General features: G+C 48.7%; 1 protein-coding gene across 3 annotated transcripts in view; it reads right to left on the reverse strand.

Annotated features, from left to right (window-relative positions):
- Window positions 1-3,267: 3,267 nt before the first annotated feature.
- The window catches only part of znf704 (zinc finger protein 704), a 48,465-nt gene continuing 34,199 nt past the window's right edge, over window positions 3,268-17,533 (reverse strand). For all 3 annotated transcript variants that reach the window (XM_030346903.1, XM_030346900.1, XM_030346901.1), the window contains 6 exons: window positions 15,756-16,033; window positions 12,585-12,685; window positions 10,060-10,435; window positions 9,391-9,519; window positions 8,862-8,953; window positions 3,268-7,165 (listed from right to left, as the gene is read on the reverse strand). In XM_030346903.1, coding sequence (XP_030202763.1) covers window positions 7,051-7,165; window positions 8,862-8,953; window positions 9,391-9,519; window positions 10,060-10,435; window positions 12,585-12,685; window positions 15,756-16,033 — 1,091 coding nt within the window. In that variant the 3' untranslated portion in view covers window positions 3,268-7,050. The remainder of the gene's footprint in view (window positions 7,166-8,861; window positions 8,954-9,390; window positions 9,520-10,059; window positions 10,436-12,584; window positions 12,686-15,755; window positions 16,034-17,533) is intronic.

The raw sequence follows: 17,533 nt of genomic DNA on the forward strand, positions 1-17,533 counted from the left end.
CAAAGTCATACATTTCATAAATACTGTTTGTTTCCTAAGTGGCATGCACATGCAGTTATAAAAAAATACACCACAGGAACACCAGTTTTAGAAAATAAAGTGCGACAGCGGTCGACTTGTTGAGGTTTACACGGTCGTCGTAGTTACGTTCTAGGTTTGGCAGACTGTGAGAAGATCTACTCAGAAAAGGTGGAAAGGTGTCTGCCCTTTAGTTTTGCATATTCATTTTAACATAATTCATATTTAGGGGACTTCATCGCCCATGTTTCGAAGTAGTGAAACGCATCTTCAGTTTCATTATAGCCATAGTTATAGTCTTATTTCCATGAAGGGTGTGTCTCCCAGAAAGTTGTGACTTTCAGGGCCCCTGTGGAAATGAGCCAGCAGGAATGTACTCCGAATGGATCATCTCACAGACCGGTTGTTACAAACTGTTGGCAGAGAAAAGACAGACTCTTCTTGATTTCCCAAACATTTAGAAAGATTGCACCACAAAGAGTCGTTTTTAAAGAACATCAAACTATACTTATCTACAAGCCCTTTGAAAAAAGGAAAGGGAAAAAAAAGAGCAATGTTTGGGAAAACAAAGAGAAACAAACACAAAGGAAATCACAGATCCACAGTATTGTTATCAGATTGGAACCAACAAACAGAGTGCGATTAGAGACAAGTTTGTGTACAAGTTTACAGAGAGTACAAAAGCCACTTAAGATGATACAAACCCCTTTTCTATAACCGCTTTCCAGAAACATTTAAAAGTAGTCCAAACTTAACATTTAACAATCCGACAAAATGCTATTCCCCTGGCCCTGGTATGTGTGTATATGTCTGTCTGTGTGTGTGTGTGTGTGTGTGTGTGTGTGTGTGTGTGTGTGTGTGTGTGTGTGTGTGTGAGTGTGAGTGTGAGTGAGTGTGAGTGTGTGTGTGAGTGTGTGTGTGTGTCTGTGTGTGTGTGTGTGTGTGTCTGTGTGTGTGTGTGTGTCTTACAGCACTAGCAAGGCCAAGACAGCGACAACAGCTAGACACAACCAACCCATCGGTATCCATGTGATGTTACGGGCCAAGGCTATGAAGACGCTATGCTAACGCTAATCCAAGGCACATTCAGGGCTTCCTGTTCGCTCACATCGTCGGGTAGATGTTACAGTCCTGCTACCGGGTACACAGAGCTCGTCCTCGACCTTCCATCGTGGTCGAGGTCAAAAGGAAGAGGAAGGAAAACTAAATCCCTCATAAACTGATCAAGGGCCAAAAGTGTGGAAGCCGCTTTGATATCGCTTTTGTGTGTCCTGCCTCTTGAATATTCATTGAAATTCTATTGAGTACAATTCCGTCCAATCATGATGCTTGCTGGACACGACCGGGGCTGGGGGGGGGGATAAACTGCCCGTCACCACGGTTGCCATGGAAACCTTTCCACATGTCTATCGGCAACTAGGTAGTATGAACTTGGCCAATGCTGCTTTGGGGCTTTATTCACAGTCGCCCAAGTGCTCTCAAGCGACGGATAAGCCATTCAAATATCCGAAAGTCTACTCGAACCACGTTTACATAAAATGTCTGCTAGATGATTTAAAGTGAACTGTGTGTAGGGAAATTGGATCTCATGCTGCGAGGGTGTGTGGGTGTGTGTTGGGAGGTATGGGAGGGGAGTCAAGGTTAAACTGGGGTGAGGCATGACAGGCTTCTCGATGACAGACGGTGGGATACATTCACTGGGAGAAGGAGACGCAGAGCCGACCCGCCCACGCTGACCTACGCTATCCTGCAATCCTGCAGAACACACAAGGTTATGCGTGCCTGGTCCAAGAAACTGGGCCACTGTTGGCCAATGGGGGCCATGCTCACCCAGAAGGACCCCCCGTAGGACCCCTGCTTCAGGCGTCCTGTGAACACAGACGAAGGGCAGCCAGCCATCCTCATAGACATCACCACCCCTCCCAAACCAGAAGGGCTAACTTATTAAGTCCCTTCCGGAGCCACGGGAGTCCATCTTGATGGACAAGGAGCCTTTATTATCCCATTTTAAATTTTTACACATGTCTGACATATCATGACAATATGGTGACATCCGCTGATATTGTCTCTGGGTTATAGCTTATATTGCGTTAGACTCGGACTGTGTGCTGCCAGAACATACCCAGAAGTCTCAACCCCTGGTGATATGAAATATGAAGAAGAAAAATAATCTGAGCGGAGATGGCGGTATGAGAACTGTCAACTTGTCAACTGGTGTTTGGGCAGTCACTGCAAGACGTTATCTGTGAGGCCACACAATGCACACACACACACACACACACACACACACACACACACACACACACACACACACACACACACACACACACACACACACACACACACACACACACACACACACACGTGTGCGGTACTCACAATTGATGAATTTGACCTCTTCTATTATTGAGTAGCAAAAAACGTTTTTTATTTTTAATCTTATTAGAAATCTGGAGCCTACGGTTTAGCATCCTAAAAGGGGCCGATATACGGGTATTAAAACTCACCCGAGACACATCCCTCACCCGAGACACAACGATGGTTTGGAGTAGTTTGGGGTTGAGTTAGTCTAGCGAAGGCCTCCCTAGTGGGCTGGCTTTAATAAGTCAGGCCTTCATGGGGACTTCGGATGATAGTCAGCATATGGTTCAGTAGGTGTGCCAGCCTCATCAATTCATTCTTTATGTATTTTTTTGACAGTTAAAAATATTCAGGGGATGCCTTGAACGTATGGTTGGATGAGTTTGTGCCAGCTGTAGTGTCTACAGCATATGGCAATGACTAACGCTCTGACTATTCTCTAGTTATCGACTAGTTGCTGTTGGCAGGTATCCAAGTTGTGTTTGAATAGAACAGGAACGTTTTTTTTCCTGTTCCTCCATAATTAATTTCATTGTTGGCCCCCACCTGCAGCTATATCCACCGCATGTGAATAATTGAAGGCTTGATATTTCACTTGTCCCCCTCGAATATTTCATTCTTATTCATAGCATGCACATAAGTTAAGTAGAAAAGGTACAACAATATTTAACTGAACGTGTAAATATAAATGTTGGCCTTTTGTTTTGTTCTTGCAGCCAACAATAAATCCTGAAATTTAAGTAGGAGGAGGAACGATGAGGGCTATTCATCTGGAAAATAAACTCAAGAAAATAAAAATCAAGCTAAAGAATCGCTGCAGTGAAAGGAAAGTGAAAAAAATAAGTTTTGTGTTTTAGGGTCGACTAAAGTGGTTGTCTGGACACTGGGTAGACGTAAGCGTATGGTGTTTTTATTTTCATGTTCTACAGAGTAACAGCGGGTACAAAATGGAGTATGCTGCAAGTGTGATCACCAGCACGCATGGGAGACATAGAAGTGGAACTCTGTGTGAAACAAACAAACAAAAAAAACAGAAACACAATGTTTCGTAGAGACTTTTAGAAGCACCATTATAAGCCGATTATGAAATGGAATAGGTTGAAAATACAAAAATAAAAGAGCCTTGAAAATGCCTCATTGCTCAGGTCATTGATTCATTGGAAAGGGAACAGAACCAATACAGAAGCAGGCACCTGTCCAGAAGCATAGACCCCGCCTGGTACCTGGGAGAGGCCACTGAGGCTGACCGTCACTTCATCATTCATTTGAGTTGTCAAATCAAACACAGAGCCGACTAGAGAAACATTTCAGAACTTCATTCTACCGATACGCTGTCTGGTTTTTTACAATACCCACGCCCTTATACGTATATCTTGTCCTACCGGCACGGGGCCTTTACACTGGACTCAACAGGTTCTGTATGGTGGAAGACAAGTCATTGATAAACACAACCCATGAAGCACCGTCAGCAATGTTACACAAGAGCCTCGCGGCTGGATGCAATGGAACAACAAGGAATGAACTGAACCAAGGTGAAATCAGAGAGGCGAAAGCGTAAAGGGATGCCGCATTATCCACCCAAAACATCGCTTATGGTGGGTGAATGTTCACGTCCCCCGGTCAAACGGTTTGGACTGCAGCAGGAGACCGTTCTAGGACAGCCCCCTGGTGCCTCTCGACCAGTTCAATCCCACCGGCCGGAGAATCCCCGGGGAGACGACGACTGCAGGGCCCACACTGAAACACTGGTGCCTTGCGTGGGGGGGAGAGAGGGGCGGCCAGCCAGCCCTGGGGCTCCATGATGCGCACACACACAATGCACATGGACACACACACACTGAGCTGTCAGCCAAGTCAATTGCTAATGGGACTGTGTAGCTCGGTGAGGAGTGATTTGGGAGGAATAAGGTTAAGGTTTTGGCCAAACATTGTTTCAGATCCGTGTCTTTTTGCATGAATGTCAATGTGGTTGTGTGTGTGTGTGTGTGTGTGTGTGTGTGTGTGTGTGTGTGTGTGTGTTTGTGTGTGTGTGTGTTTAGGGGTGTATGTGTGTGTGACCATTCCTCTGTTGGAAATAGAAACTGGGTTAATTGGCCAGGAAATCTCCTTTTCAGGAGAACATGAAAATTAAACAAAACATATATATATATATACATGTAGGTATGCGAGGGTTAAAAAAAAAAAAACGGAAAAAAAACATACCTCTTTTCGGATTTACCTTCAAGTCCAAAGTTGTATTTTATACTATTTTTCTTTCTCTAAGTATATATATATATTTGTCTTAATCTTCTTAAGCAACAATACGTTCACATAATGGCAAGATCATTTTGAAATATTCAGAAATATTTCAAAGTAGAGTAACGACATGGAAGAAAACACAACATAACGGATGAAGAGAGGACTTTTAGGTTTCTCCAATTTCCCGCTGTGAGAGTAAACCTCCACTGAACTCTCAAGTACGAGAAGTTCTCGGTTCAATGTGTGGCAGACAAGAGATTTTGAGAAAATACTAGCTTGACATATCTCTATTGAAATAAAAGATAAACAGTGAACACAGAAAGCGTTGTCGGTGTGAGGAGGGAAGCGATGGTTTGAGGAGGCTAAGCCCCTCGAGTTTAATGGCTGGTGTTGGCTTCTTGGGCGACCTATTTTGATTTAGATGTGCTAGAAATTGTGCAAAAAATCATGAATTTGAGAGAAAAGGTTGGATAAACAAATCCATGTATAACCAGTATAGTATATAGTATAACCATTATCAGATGTTGATAAGATTTCTCTTTGTATTGTATACTACATTTCCAACCGTTTCACAACATTACGAGCATGTCACAAAATCAAAGGCCGGAGGAGAAAAGGACATCATCTAAGGTCAGTAAATACACTAAGGTCAGTTCATATTTTGGTATGATTCTGTTTTTTCATAGATTCCCAGGGAAAGGTTGGACAATATTTGAAGCAGCATGATTCATTATGCTTATTCCTACGGTACTGAACGTGCTGTGGATGCTCGTCAAGATCACTCAATTTTGAAATCACAATGGAGATTGCCTTGAAAAAATGTTTTTGCCGACATGGAGACCAGTGATAAAAGCTGGTTTTGACCATTTCACCATTGCATGACACTTTAAGTCTGTTAACAATGTGAGTTAGAGCTTGTCAAAGAGCCACTGTTCTTAAAACAGAGTGCATTTTATGTTAGGCTTCCTTAATGTCTGAGTTCCTCTACTAGCTTGGTGATCACAATATCCAGGGCATGATGGGAGTAACAAGAGGTTATCAACTCTCTAGAAGTGCTCCATCACACACACGCACACACACACACACAGGCACACACACACAGGCACACACACACACACACACACACACACACACACACACACACACACACACACACACACACACACACAGGCACACGCACACACACACACAAACACAAACACACAGACAGCGCAAGTGCCTTACTTTTGGTTATGAGCCTTTCCCCCCGCCCCCTCCGGTTGAGCTGACTAATTGGACACAGCCGAAATAACAAAAGAAAAAACAATAGAACACCATGGTACACAGACTTATTAAAGGATACCAAGAACAGAGAGTACATTTTGGTTGTAACATATTGTTTTTGTGTGACGTGTGAGAAACGGTTCATTTGTGAGTGGTGCTGTATTGACCAGTTTTTCTTGCAGATTCTTTTTTTTGCTGTCTTTTAAAATCACATTCCTGATACAAAAAAAAGACAAACAAATTCAGTTAGAAAAGTGAGAGAGATATAAAATAGTACCGGTTGTGTCCGCATGCAGTCTGCTGCGGTCTGTACCATCTGCCTTCCCTGACTGTAAATGTAATATTTTGTGTTTGTATATGGAGTCTTTTGCGTTGATCATTCATTATGGTATGTCCTGTGGCCTCCGGCTGGGTCTATGACTACACCTTGACCCCCGGCCCTCCATCCTGTGACCCACACCGTCCTGTGCTGGGCCACAGAAGCTGCAAAAGGGGGGTTAGAAATGGCCCACTATAAAGAGTGGGACATGTGGAGGCGAGAAGAGGGAAGCCTCTCCTCCATCACCACCACCACGTCGGACAAAACAAAGCTCAAGCCAAGACCTCACTTGCCTTCTTGAGTTCTATGGACCAAAAGGTTTCGTAACTACTTCTGAAGTTCACTTTGTATACTTTCCATTGAAGAACAGATGGGAGAGTTACATAGAAAGATACAGCACAAAACTCCAAAAACAATATAAAACCGCAGATATGCGTCAATTCGGTTCTTTTTCTTCCCCTGTTTAGCTGCACGTGGGTTTTCCCCGAAGTCCGGGGAAGGAAAGAAGGACGGAAGGAAGGAAGGGAGGAAGGAAGGAAGGAAGAAAGGAAGGAAGGAAAGAAGGAAGGACGGGCATAAAGCACCGGGGCAACCTGGACGGGGAATGCTATTGGTGGACCCGGCTGCCCCTTTGGTTTCTTCAACCACGGGATTGGTGCAGAGTAGCAGTAGGCGGGAGCTTAAGGGGGGCGAAGCCAGATATTGACACAAATGTCGAGGGATGATGAGCATGCAGAATGTTGGTCGTCACACTTCTTCCCCCCAGCCCATTCCCAGGAGGCCAAAGCCCCGGGGGTCGGGGGCGTCGTGGAGGCGGGGTGAGTTGGTTCTGTGGTGGGCACGGCGGAGCCTCAGTCGGTGAATCTCTGGCAGGCTTTTTTCCATCGGCAGGCTGTGCACCACATGTCTCGGTTCTCCATCCCGTACACCTTCCGGCACTTCTTACCCTCACCACGCACCTTCCGGCTGGAGGGAAGGGGGGAGAGAGAGAGAGAGAGAGAGAGAGAGAGAGAGAGAGAGAGAGAGAGAGAGAGAGAGAGAGAGAGAGAGAGAGAGAGAGAGAGAGAGAGAGAGAGAGAGAGAGAGAGAGAGAGAGAGAGAGAGAGAGAGAGGGAGGGAAGGATGGCAGGGGGGAGGGAGGGCAGGGGGGAGAGAGGGAGGGAGAGAGAGAGAATAGCACAGCAAATGTTGATTGACATCATGACTGACAACCAAAGCCTATCGCTGCACATTTACATTTTGCCCAGCATCAGAGCGACATATGAAGAACCCAACCCAATGTTTTTTTCTGTTTTTTGAAAAAATATCAACTGGAGTGCCGATTAGCTTTCCAAGAATGAGTTCAGGTAGAACAAGGCAGGTAGTAAAATCCAAAATATAATCCCTAAACTACGACAGAGAGTAACACTAACACTGGGTTGTATTCCTCCATTGTGAGACCATGGACCACAGGCTTTGTCCTCTACATTGGAAACTGAACAATGACAGTAGCTATGTTTCTTTTTAAGGCTTACTAGGCTTATGGAAACTAGGGGGCTATTACAAACAATACGTCTCAAGACTCAATTTCAAACGGTACTTTCTAACAAAATAGGCTTTTGTAATAAACAGAATTTCATCATTAATTCATAGAAGCCTTCAAAAAGGTCAATGTTGTTCACCAAATACCCGGAGAATACTCAGACAAATGTATATTCCAAAGCGATCCCATTACGTTGAATGAATACTGGATAGACAGAGCTACACGGGACCAGTGCTCACAAGGTCAAACCAAAACAAGTGGCGTGAGCTAGCATGACTTTAGCATAAGCCCATTTGGAAGGGGGCTATGTCACCTTGCTAACAAGATAAGCTCTTCCCAGCAAGCAGTGTGCGCTCCCCTGACTTTAGCTTTAGCGCCGAAGGGGGCTAAGGAGGGGCTTGTGGATCGCTAACCAGATTAGGGCCCGACCGATTCATCGGCCTGCCGATTTAATCGGCCGATTATAGCCTTTTTGAAAATTATCAACATCTGCCAAAAAGATGCAGATTACAACCGTTTTTTTTTTTTTTAATTTTTTTTTTTTGAAATGATATTGCGCTTAGTATCCTGCAGATTGCGCTCCTACTCGCCTTGCTAACTAACAACTTTAGCTGGATTAAAAACGAGGAGATGGAATTTTACCGTACAACATGAAAGCACGCTCGCTCAGGCAGCTGCGCGCTCACCTCACAAGGCGTGTTGTTTGAGCATGTTGTGCCTGTTTTTCTTTAGGTCCCAGGCCATGTTAATTTGTTACACTGTAGACTAACGGTGAGACCATACTGCTCAGCACGCACGTGTTAGTCACTGCTCACGAGCGCAGCACATCGGGAGTTAGTTATTTATTTTACATTTTACATTGCACTCATTTTTTACTGTAAATGTATTCTAAAACACTCAAACATTCTGCATCGTCAAAAGTGTTTAAAGTATATTTAAGGTATCAAAAACTACGTTTTATATGCTTTTTTTTGTTTCGTTTTTAATCGGCCGATTAAATCGTAATCGTAATTTTTCTCTGAAAATAATCGGCATCGGCATCGGCACTCAAAAATCAATATCGGTCGGGCCCTAAACCAGATACTCTAAAACATCAAGTGGTGCGCCTTAACGGTTAGCGTGGGGGCGTGGCCTCAGTACCTGATGGCGGTCGTGGCTCTGGGCGGGGAGGACAGCACGGCGATGGTCTGCGGCCGCTGCTCACTGAAGCTCTGGCTCTTACAGGGGGACACCTGAGGAGTAAACAGCGGCCAGGAGCCAGGAGAGAGGAGGGGGAGGAGGGGAGGCGGGTTGGGAGGATGCACAGCGAAGAGTTCAGTAGTGCATTCAACTTGGATATTAATTTGGCTTCCCGTATATTTGTTATGGACTTCAGTTTCGCGATTAAAGAAGGCCTTCTACCTTAGTGTACCTTAGCTCTTAAAAGATTTATACAAACCGTTTTCACTATTCAGGCCAACTACTTATTCATTTAGCGCAAGCTTTTAAACATATTCAGATTTAATTTAATTTCCTTAAGGCGCGAGCCGGTTTGAAGGGTACAACATATCATGTCCCCACTGGCGTACTCAGTCCTTTACCTTGCTATACTCACACACGGGGGTCTGATTCAAAGTAAAGGACAGAAATGCAAAGGTCCCGCCCGGGGCTGAGCGGGCGGAGCGCTCACCGAGTTCCCGGTGAAGGTGACGGGCGGGGACTGCCAGGAGATGCTGAAGCTGTTGGTGGGGGTGAAGCTGCCCACGGCCGGACCCCCACCGCCGCTGTCGGCCGAGGGGATGGAGACCGGGGCGGTGGCCTGGGGGCCGGGGGGGAGGGAGGAGCCAGTCAGACAACTCTGGATCAATCACCCACAGTGGAGGCTCAGTGGCCCCAGCAACTCAATACATAGATGAACTCAAATCACTACTTACTGACGTGTGTGTGTGTGTGTGTGTGTGTGTGTGTGTGTGTGTGTGTGTGTGTGTGTGTGTGTGTGTCTGTGTGTGTGTGTGTGTGTGTGTGTCTGTGTGTGTGTGTGTGTGGGGCGGTTACAAACAAGGTAAGCAGGACTGACTGGGCAGTTAAAAGAGGAGTTTTAAGAGCGTCACTTTAGCTCAGTTCCTGTGGGGTTGGGTTAGTGGCTAAATGATGACCGTTGGGTGCAGAAGAACAAAGACTAAGAATAACAATAACAGGACGCCTGTTTGCCTTTGTGTTCAAGATATACATCAAACTCTGAGCATTACAAATCCCTCGAATCATCATCTTCCTCAACAGTAGCATTAGTGGTAGTAGTAGTAGTATTGAAACACAAACACACACACACACACACACACACACACACACACCCCCCCACCTGGTAGGCGTGGTCGGCGTGTATGAGGTAGAGCGCGCTGGGCGCCGAGCGACTCAGGGGCGTGGCCCCGCCCCCCCCTCCCCCTCCGAGCCGGCCGTTGCAGACGCCGCCGTGGTTGTCCTTGGCGACGGAGATGCCGATGCTGTTCTGCGCGGGGGAGCGGTGGGCGTCGCCGCCGCCGCCGCCGGGCTGGGCGGGGCCGGCGGCGGGGGGGAGGTGGGAGAGGGGAGGAGGGTGGGGGTGAGGGGGCAGCGGAGGGGAGAGGACGGAGGGCGTGGCGGGGGAGGGGCCGCCCAGGCCCTCGTCCGTGTTCAGCTTGATCTCCGTGTAGTAGAAGTCCTCCTCGCCGTCGCTCCAGTCCGAGTCGCAGTTCCGCCTGGCGACAGGAGCAGGGGGGGGAGGGGGGAGGAGGGGGGGAGGGGGGGGGGGAGGATGAAGGTCAGTGCGTGTGGGAGGGGATATCAAAGATACAGATATAGGAATCAGGTATATAGTAAGGCCAACGTGGAGCCCAGGATAACAGGAGGGGCTGCAGTGGAGGTTAGGGTTAGGGTCATCCTGGGTGTCCTGGACCCTACAAGCTGTTGTACATTGATTAAGGAGACCTGTGCTGTGTTCCGATATCCATGCTTCCATGAGTACACTTAAACAAAGTAAACTATCCGCACTCTTAAGTGCGTTAATTTTCAGATGCCAGTGTTGTTCCAAATCCAATACTCCGCGGTGCACTAACCGGAAATTACGATCACGACTGCCTCCGCGGCTCCTCCCCCGCAATAAACATCCCGCTTCGAACGGTGAACTCTTTACGCCTAGCTGCTATAAAAAGCCATAAAAGCTATAAAAACGACCAAATGTCTCTATTAATGCAGGCTATGGGGAAAATGGGCCGACTTTGGCTCAGCCCGGCTCGGTCCTCTTCCTCTACGTAGCTAAGATGGCTGCCGTTGAGTACGAAAAGTGTACATCGCCACACACTTCGCGATTTGACCGTTTTGAGTACACCGTCCGGGTCCTTTCAGTACACTTATATTCGCCCGATCTGAATCGGAACGCCCTACCTACTCAAACTTAGGCTAGTAAGTACGGATAGTATGGATATTGGAACACGGCACTGGACTAGGTGGGGGGCGGGGCCTCAGAGGGCCTGGACTAGGTGGGGGGCGGGGCCTCAGAGGACCTGGTCTAGGTAAGGGGAGGGGCCCCAGAGGGGACCTGGACTTGGTAGGGGGCGGGGCCTCAGGATCTGCTCCATTACGTCAAGCCCGTTTTTTAAGGCACCTCGTGTCGGTGTTGCTCCACATCACTGTCAGCCCGCTTATCAGACCGCCGCGGGGTGTGTGTGTGTGTGTGTGTGTGTGTGTGTGTGTGTGTGTGTGTGTGTGTGTGTGTGAACATGTGTATGTGTGCGTGCGTGCGTGCGTGTGACTGAGCGTGTGTGCACTGAGAGGAGCAGCCGTGCTGTAATTGAATGTCAGTATGAATTACAGGTCTCCACCGGGTTCAGGACCTGACGCCGGGGGGATCCGAGGCCCGGGACCAGCGCGGGTTGAGGGTCCATGTCTACGGCCAATCGGGTCCAGGCTGACTCCCCTTCTCTATGAGATAGTACCAGGCTGTGTTATCCCCGTGTGCTACACCCCCTTGGATCCAACCACTGCTGGACGGACATGGAGACCTGGGGGAGCGCCTCTAGTATGCGTGGCGTTTGCGCTACGATAGCCTTGGTGCAGCTCACTCATCCATTTGGGTCGCCCCATCAGCCCCCAGCCGGCCATATACACACACACCACCCACACACACACAAACCTCCAGCCCCACCCGCATGCCCAGAGCAATTGTTGCCGTGACGATAATCTTTCCCTGCGTTAATCCCTTGTTTTGACAGCCTCTGATTAGAAGTGGGACAGGTTGATGGGGAGGGCAAGGGGCAGCGGGGGGGTACTGCGTGTGCGTGAGTTAATCTTTTCCCCCAGGTTGAGTGTGTGCGTGTGCGTGTTTGTGCGTGTCTGTAATTTCATCTCTTACCCCAGGTTGACAGTGTGTGTGTCTGTGTTAATGTTTGTGTGTGTATGTGTGTGTTGTTAATGTGCATGTGTCTGTGTGTGTGTGTAGGTCTGTGTGTGTGTGTGTGTGTGTGTGTGTGTATGTGTGCGTTGATCTCTTAGCAAAGGTGGACAGTATCTGTGTGTACGTGTGTGTGTGTGCACGTGCGTGCATCTCTCAACCCATTTGGACAGTGCGTATGTGTGTGCGCATTACGCGAAACGCAAGCCCGATTTAGCGTAACCGAGCGACCCAGCTCCGAGCCGCACCGAGCCACACCCCACTGCAGTGCTCGGGGGGAACTAGGCATTAGTGTGTATGTGTGTGTGTGCGTGTGTGTGTGTGTATGTGTGTGTGTATGTGTGTGGGTGCATGCATGCGCGTGTAACTCTTAACCTAGTTGGACAGTGCGTCTGTTTATGTCTGACTGCCTGTCTGTCTGTCTGAGTTGCTGTTGTGTGTATGTGTGTGTCTCTCACCCCAGGTGCACAGTGCGTATGTGTCTCTGGATGCCCGCTGCAGTGCTCAACACCTTTCCACAGTTCTTCCAGAGACACTTGAACATGACCTTCATGGAGTTCTGCGAAGAAAAACAGAGTTCAGAGTTCATCACCATGTTCCTTTAAATGCCTCATACATTAGAATTCAAGGCTCATCATTGATATTTTATCAAAGATTTTGTTTCGAGAAACGATATATAATTCCTTGATGTAGAGCGATTAGAGCCACTAGTCCGATTGTGTCTCACAGTATATTTGAGGTCATTTAACATATTCACACCATCCGGGTTCAAACCAACCAGAAACTACAAACCCCTTTGAGAGCAGACCAATTTGAGAGAATACCCAAAAGTTTCATGTCGCCTCTGATCCGCTAATGCAACACACTTAAAATTCACCTCGTCAAACTCCTCAAAGTACCTCGGGGTTCGGAGTGAACTCACCGGGAGCCCTTATTAACTCTCGCTCGTGAGCCCGCGTAACATAATGAGTGTCGAACAGTCATTTCTCAGAATCCTCCTCCCGACAGTACTCCCCCCTCAGTGAAAGCGAGCCGCCATTTAACCATTTTTCAGAGCCGTTGAAGCCTGACGAAGGTTGCATCCCTCTCTCCCTCGTCATCTATCATCAGAACCGAGGGAGGAGGAGGAGGTGGAGGAAGAGGAGGAGGAGGAGGAGGAGGAGGAGGAGGAGGAGGATGGGGCCAAGATACATTCACTCGACAGTGGTCTTCAGCGAGTGCAACTTTTGTGTCTTCCATCGGCCAACTGTAATTAGATGTTTCTCCGGGCCGCGGAGGAGACGGCCATTGTTTGGGTGATTCTGTCCCGGCCTCCTCAGAGGTTTGGCCGTGCTAAGACGGCTCCAAAGCCCTCGGCTCAGAGGGCCTTTTAGAAAACTGCTGTTATGAGCCTGTCTGTCAAGCTATTGTGGAGGCTCGCTATTTAATTTGGATGTTTTTTTATCCACCGCCCCCCCCTCTCCCCAGCCCTTCTGCTCAGACCTGTGCGCACACACAACAATCATCTCTCTGTCCCCCGTGCATTGTTAAGTCTGTGTGTGTGTGTGTGGGTGTGTGTGTGTTACGCTCTTTGGAGAAGAATTGTGCAATTAATTGAATGGGGAGCACTGGCCCGTCTTTGTCTTACCAAGAAAAGACGGGCGCACAAGACGGGGGTTTGTGGAGCATTTCCATCTGAAACCTGCTGTGTGTGTGTGTGTGTGTGTGTGTGTGTGTGTGTGTGTGTGTGAGAATGTGTGTGTGTGTGTGTGCATGCTTGTTTCTATGTGTTTGTCCCTGTGTGCAAGTGTGTCAGTGTATGCCTGTGCCTGTAACTATGCCTGTGTGTGTGTCTGTGTGTCTGTGTGTGTGTGTGCGTGTGCGTGTGTGTGTGTACCTGTGCATGTGCGTGCCAGTAATTTCATATCCGCAAGTGTAAAACCTGTTTCCCATGAAGGCTCCTCTTTGCTTTGTCCCCCAACCATCCCTCCACCCCTCCTTCAGCTCATTCCCTCCTCCTCCTCCTCTCCCTTCCCTGTTGCCTGGATCCATTCCATCTCCCCGACCTCCTAGCTCCTCTCTCTCTCCCCCACCCCCACACTCCTCTCTGTCTGCTCCTCCATGCTTCACACAGCCGCGATAAGCCACAAATTAATGCATCTCTCCCGCCAGGCGGGGGTCTTTATCGATTTCCCCAGGAGAAGAGAGAGAGAGAGAGAGAGAGAGAGAGAGAGAGAGAGAGAGAGAGAGAGAGAGAGAGGGGGCAAAAGAGAGAGAGAGAGCAAATGAGAGAGGGCAAGAGAGAGAGCGAGAGAGAGCGAGAGAGAGAGAGAGAGAGAGAGAGAGAGAGAGAGCTCATTTGTTGGTCCTAATTCTCTTGCTGGCTATAAAGGAGAGTTACCTCCCCTCCCCTCCCTCCCCCGTTTGGTCGGTCCGCCGGGCGTCTGTATTAACATCATTAAGCGCCAATGCACAGCGGACATCAGCGCAGGCTGAAAAGTAATTATGAAGGGCCAAACGCGTCACGGGAGGACGTGGGGAGCAAGGGGAGAGGAGTCAAGGTAGGTAGGAGGGCGGAGGAGAGGAGTGAACGAAGAGGATACGAAGGGCAGAATGAAGCGAGACGCGCAGGGACCTCGAGGGAAAACGAGACGGAGGTAAGGAGGGGGAAGAGTCTCAGGGCTCAGTTAGGGTTCCACGGCGACGCGATGACCACGCAGACGCTCCCACGCAGTCGTGAAACTGCCTCAGGTTGTAGTTAGCGAACCAATCACCCCTGCTGCTGCGTCGCCTCGGCGGAAGGTTACAATTTTCGGGACGCACAAGTCCGTCCATGGCGGTGGACACAAGGAGGGTCCCGCAAGGACGTGAAGGGGTCTGTCAACCCCCTTGTCAACGTGGCAGCATAACTAAGCCTTCAGTAAGGACAGGGGCTGACTTGGAGAGGAGTGATGGACGGAGCCCGAGGCTGGCGGTGTGGTTTGTAGACGGACGGGTTAGTGTGCGTCGTGGGTTACCGTGCTGCCCAAATGTAGAATCAATCAACCCCCTCTATCGGCGGACAGCGCAGGCAGAGCCTCCGTCACTGGAGGAGAGAGGCGACTCGTCCGCATGGGTCGTCACAATAAGTGAATAACAGGGTCTGGAGCTCCACAACAGTTCAAAAAGATGTGGAAACCTTTCTTGGTCCAAACACCATGGCGTGCTTGTTTTCCTGTTGCTTCAAACAGTTGCTGTTGTCCTTCCGAACCACTCATCTCTCCGAAAGGCCCCCCATAGCTCCCCCTGACTCACTAAGGGGAACAAACTGAAGGCGGCCAATCCCTGCCGTACGTCTCCTCCAATTTCCTTTCTTTTTATTCACTGTTTGATCAGGTAAATATCGCCTTGTATAGTATTCTTCTTGGATATTATTATTTCATATATATCTTTAGCTTTTAGCATTTTGTACTTTTGGCACCTTATTACTTGTTTTAAACTCTGATTCTATTTGTAACATGGTGTTTGCTGCTGCTGCTTAAAGTGCAATTTCCTGAAAGAACCATCTATCTGTATCCATCTCTCTCTCTCTCTCTCTCTCTCCCCCTCTCTCTCTCCCCCTCTCCCTCTCCCTCTCCCTCTCCCTCTCTCTCTCTCTCTCTCTCTCTCACCTTGCGCTTGCGTGGGATGGGCTCGTCAAACAGCAGGCTGCTGCCGTCCTGGTCGTCCAGACTGGGGTCCTCGGGCCCCGGGGCCCCCCCGCCGCCGTTCCCCAGGCTGGGCACCCTGAAGGGCTTGCAGCTGTCGGCGGAGAGGGGCGGCGACGGCGTGGAGGGGTTGGACTGGTCGCTGGGGGCCGACCAGCTCCAGTAGCCCCCCGACGAGCTGTAGCTGGACGGGGCCAGGGGCCCCGCGGAGCCCGGGTCCTTCCAGGAGCCCACCAGGGCCTCTGGAGGAGGGGGGGGGGGGGGGGGAGCAGAGGAGGGGGAGAGGGGAGAGGAAAGGGGAAGGGTGGAGAAGGATAGAGGAGAGAGGAGCAGATGAGGAGTGGAGGAGAGGAGAGAGGAGAGAAGGAGTAATGAGGAGGAAGGAGCAAGAAAGGGTGAAAGATGACAGAATAAAAAGTAAAGACAGTTATTAGACCAAGCACAAAGTTTCTATGTTCATGTTTGCAGACAACACAGCGCTATTGAAGGCCTGGGAGGCTGATCCATGTTTGATGGAAAAGCAAGACACTATTCAGGGCTGACAGCTCTATTTACACTTCACACAAAAGGGAAACCCGCCAACACCACTGACTGTGACACAAAATAGAATAGGACACTTTCTAGTCTTGTATTCCATTGGGTTGTTTTTGAAAGTGTACTGTTTTCTATGTGGATCAAAGGTTTCCTTTCTCCACGCAAAGAGAAATGGATTTTCTAAAAGGTAGAGAAAAGGAATGTGAGCTGTTGTGTATGATTGTATTTGTCATGATATGTGTCTGTGTATGTGTGTGCATGTGTGTGTTTGTTTGCACAAATGGCACACGCGCCAAAGAGACATAATGAGAAATGAGAGCGACAAAGACAATTAAATGTGTGTGAGGTGTGTTCGTTTTGTGTTGAATAAATAATTGAGGGAGGAATTTGCAGAGAGCCTTCAAACTGCATTTAATTTTCTTGTTAGAATTGTTGAAAGAAACAAGTGAACTTTCCGTTTGAACCTTCAAGCATTATGCTTTGATCTCCATCCAGACAAAAAGGCCAAAACCAAAGTTGCTTGTATCGAGAGCAGAAGATGATACAGATTCAAAAACCTACAATAATCAGGTTTCTTGGTGCAGTAAAAACATATATATATAACAAAGCTGCAGGTATATAAATAAACATGTTGAGGCGCAGCATGATCCAGATTATGTTGACAATTGGAACATACTCAAAATAAATCCGTATTTTTGTACGGAACATGTGGCGGGCCGTTTCCAGCAGATAACATGTACATGTTGCATGTAGTATACGGCGCATGACGTCCCACACACATTATTGCATCATGTGGGCATGAAGCAATGGGAACATATAGCGCTTCTTCTGTGTGTGGGCTGCGACGCCCACACACAGACACACACAGACAGAGACACACAGAGACACACACAGACACGCCTTGAATGGCAGAGCTGCGTGTCTGTGCATCAGCGGCGTCTGATTTCATGGGGGGGGGGGGGGGGGGGGGGGGGGGGGGGGGGGAGTTGCGCGGAGTTACCGGGCGGTTTCCACCGAGATTGCGTTTGACGGCAGCGGTTTGGACCTCTGCCCAGTGCAATGTAGAGTCGGGCAGCCACTCAAAACCCACCCCGGGTGGCCCTCCTCCCAACACCGGAACCAATCCCGTTGGCAGAACCCCGAGTGCATGGGTTTTCTGCACGGCAGGGGGGGGGAAGCACGGCAGGAGGCAGCGATTTATCAACATG

This window comes from Gadus morhua, chromosome 22 (genome assembly GCF_902167405.1).
Source record: "Gadus morhua chromosome 22, gadMor3.0, whole genome shotgun sequence".
Lineage (NCBI taxonomy): Eukaryota > Metazoa > Chordata > Actinopteri > Gadiformes > Gadidae > Gadus > Gadus morhua.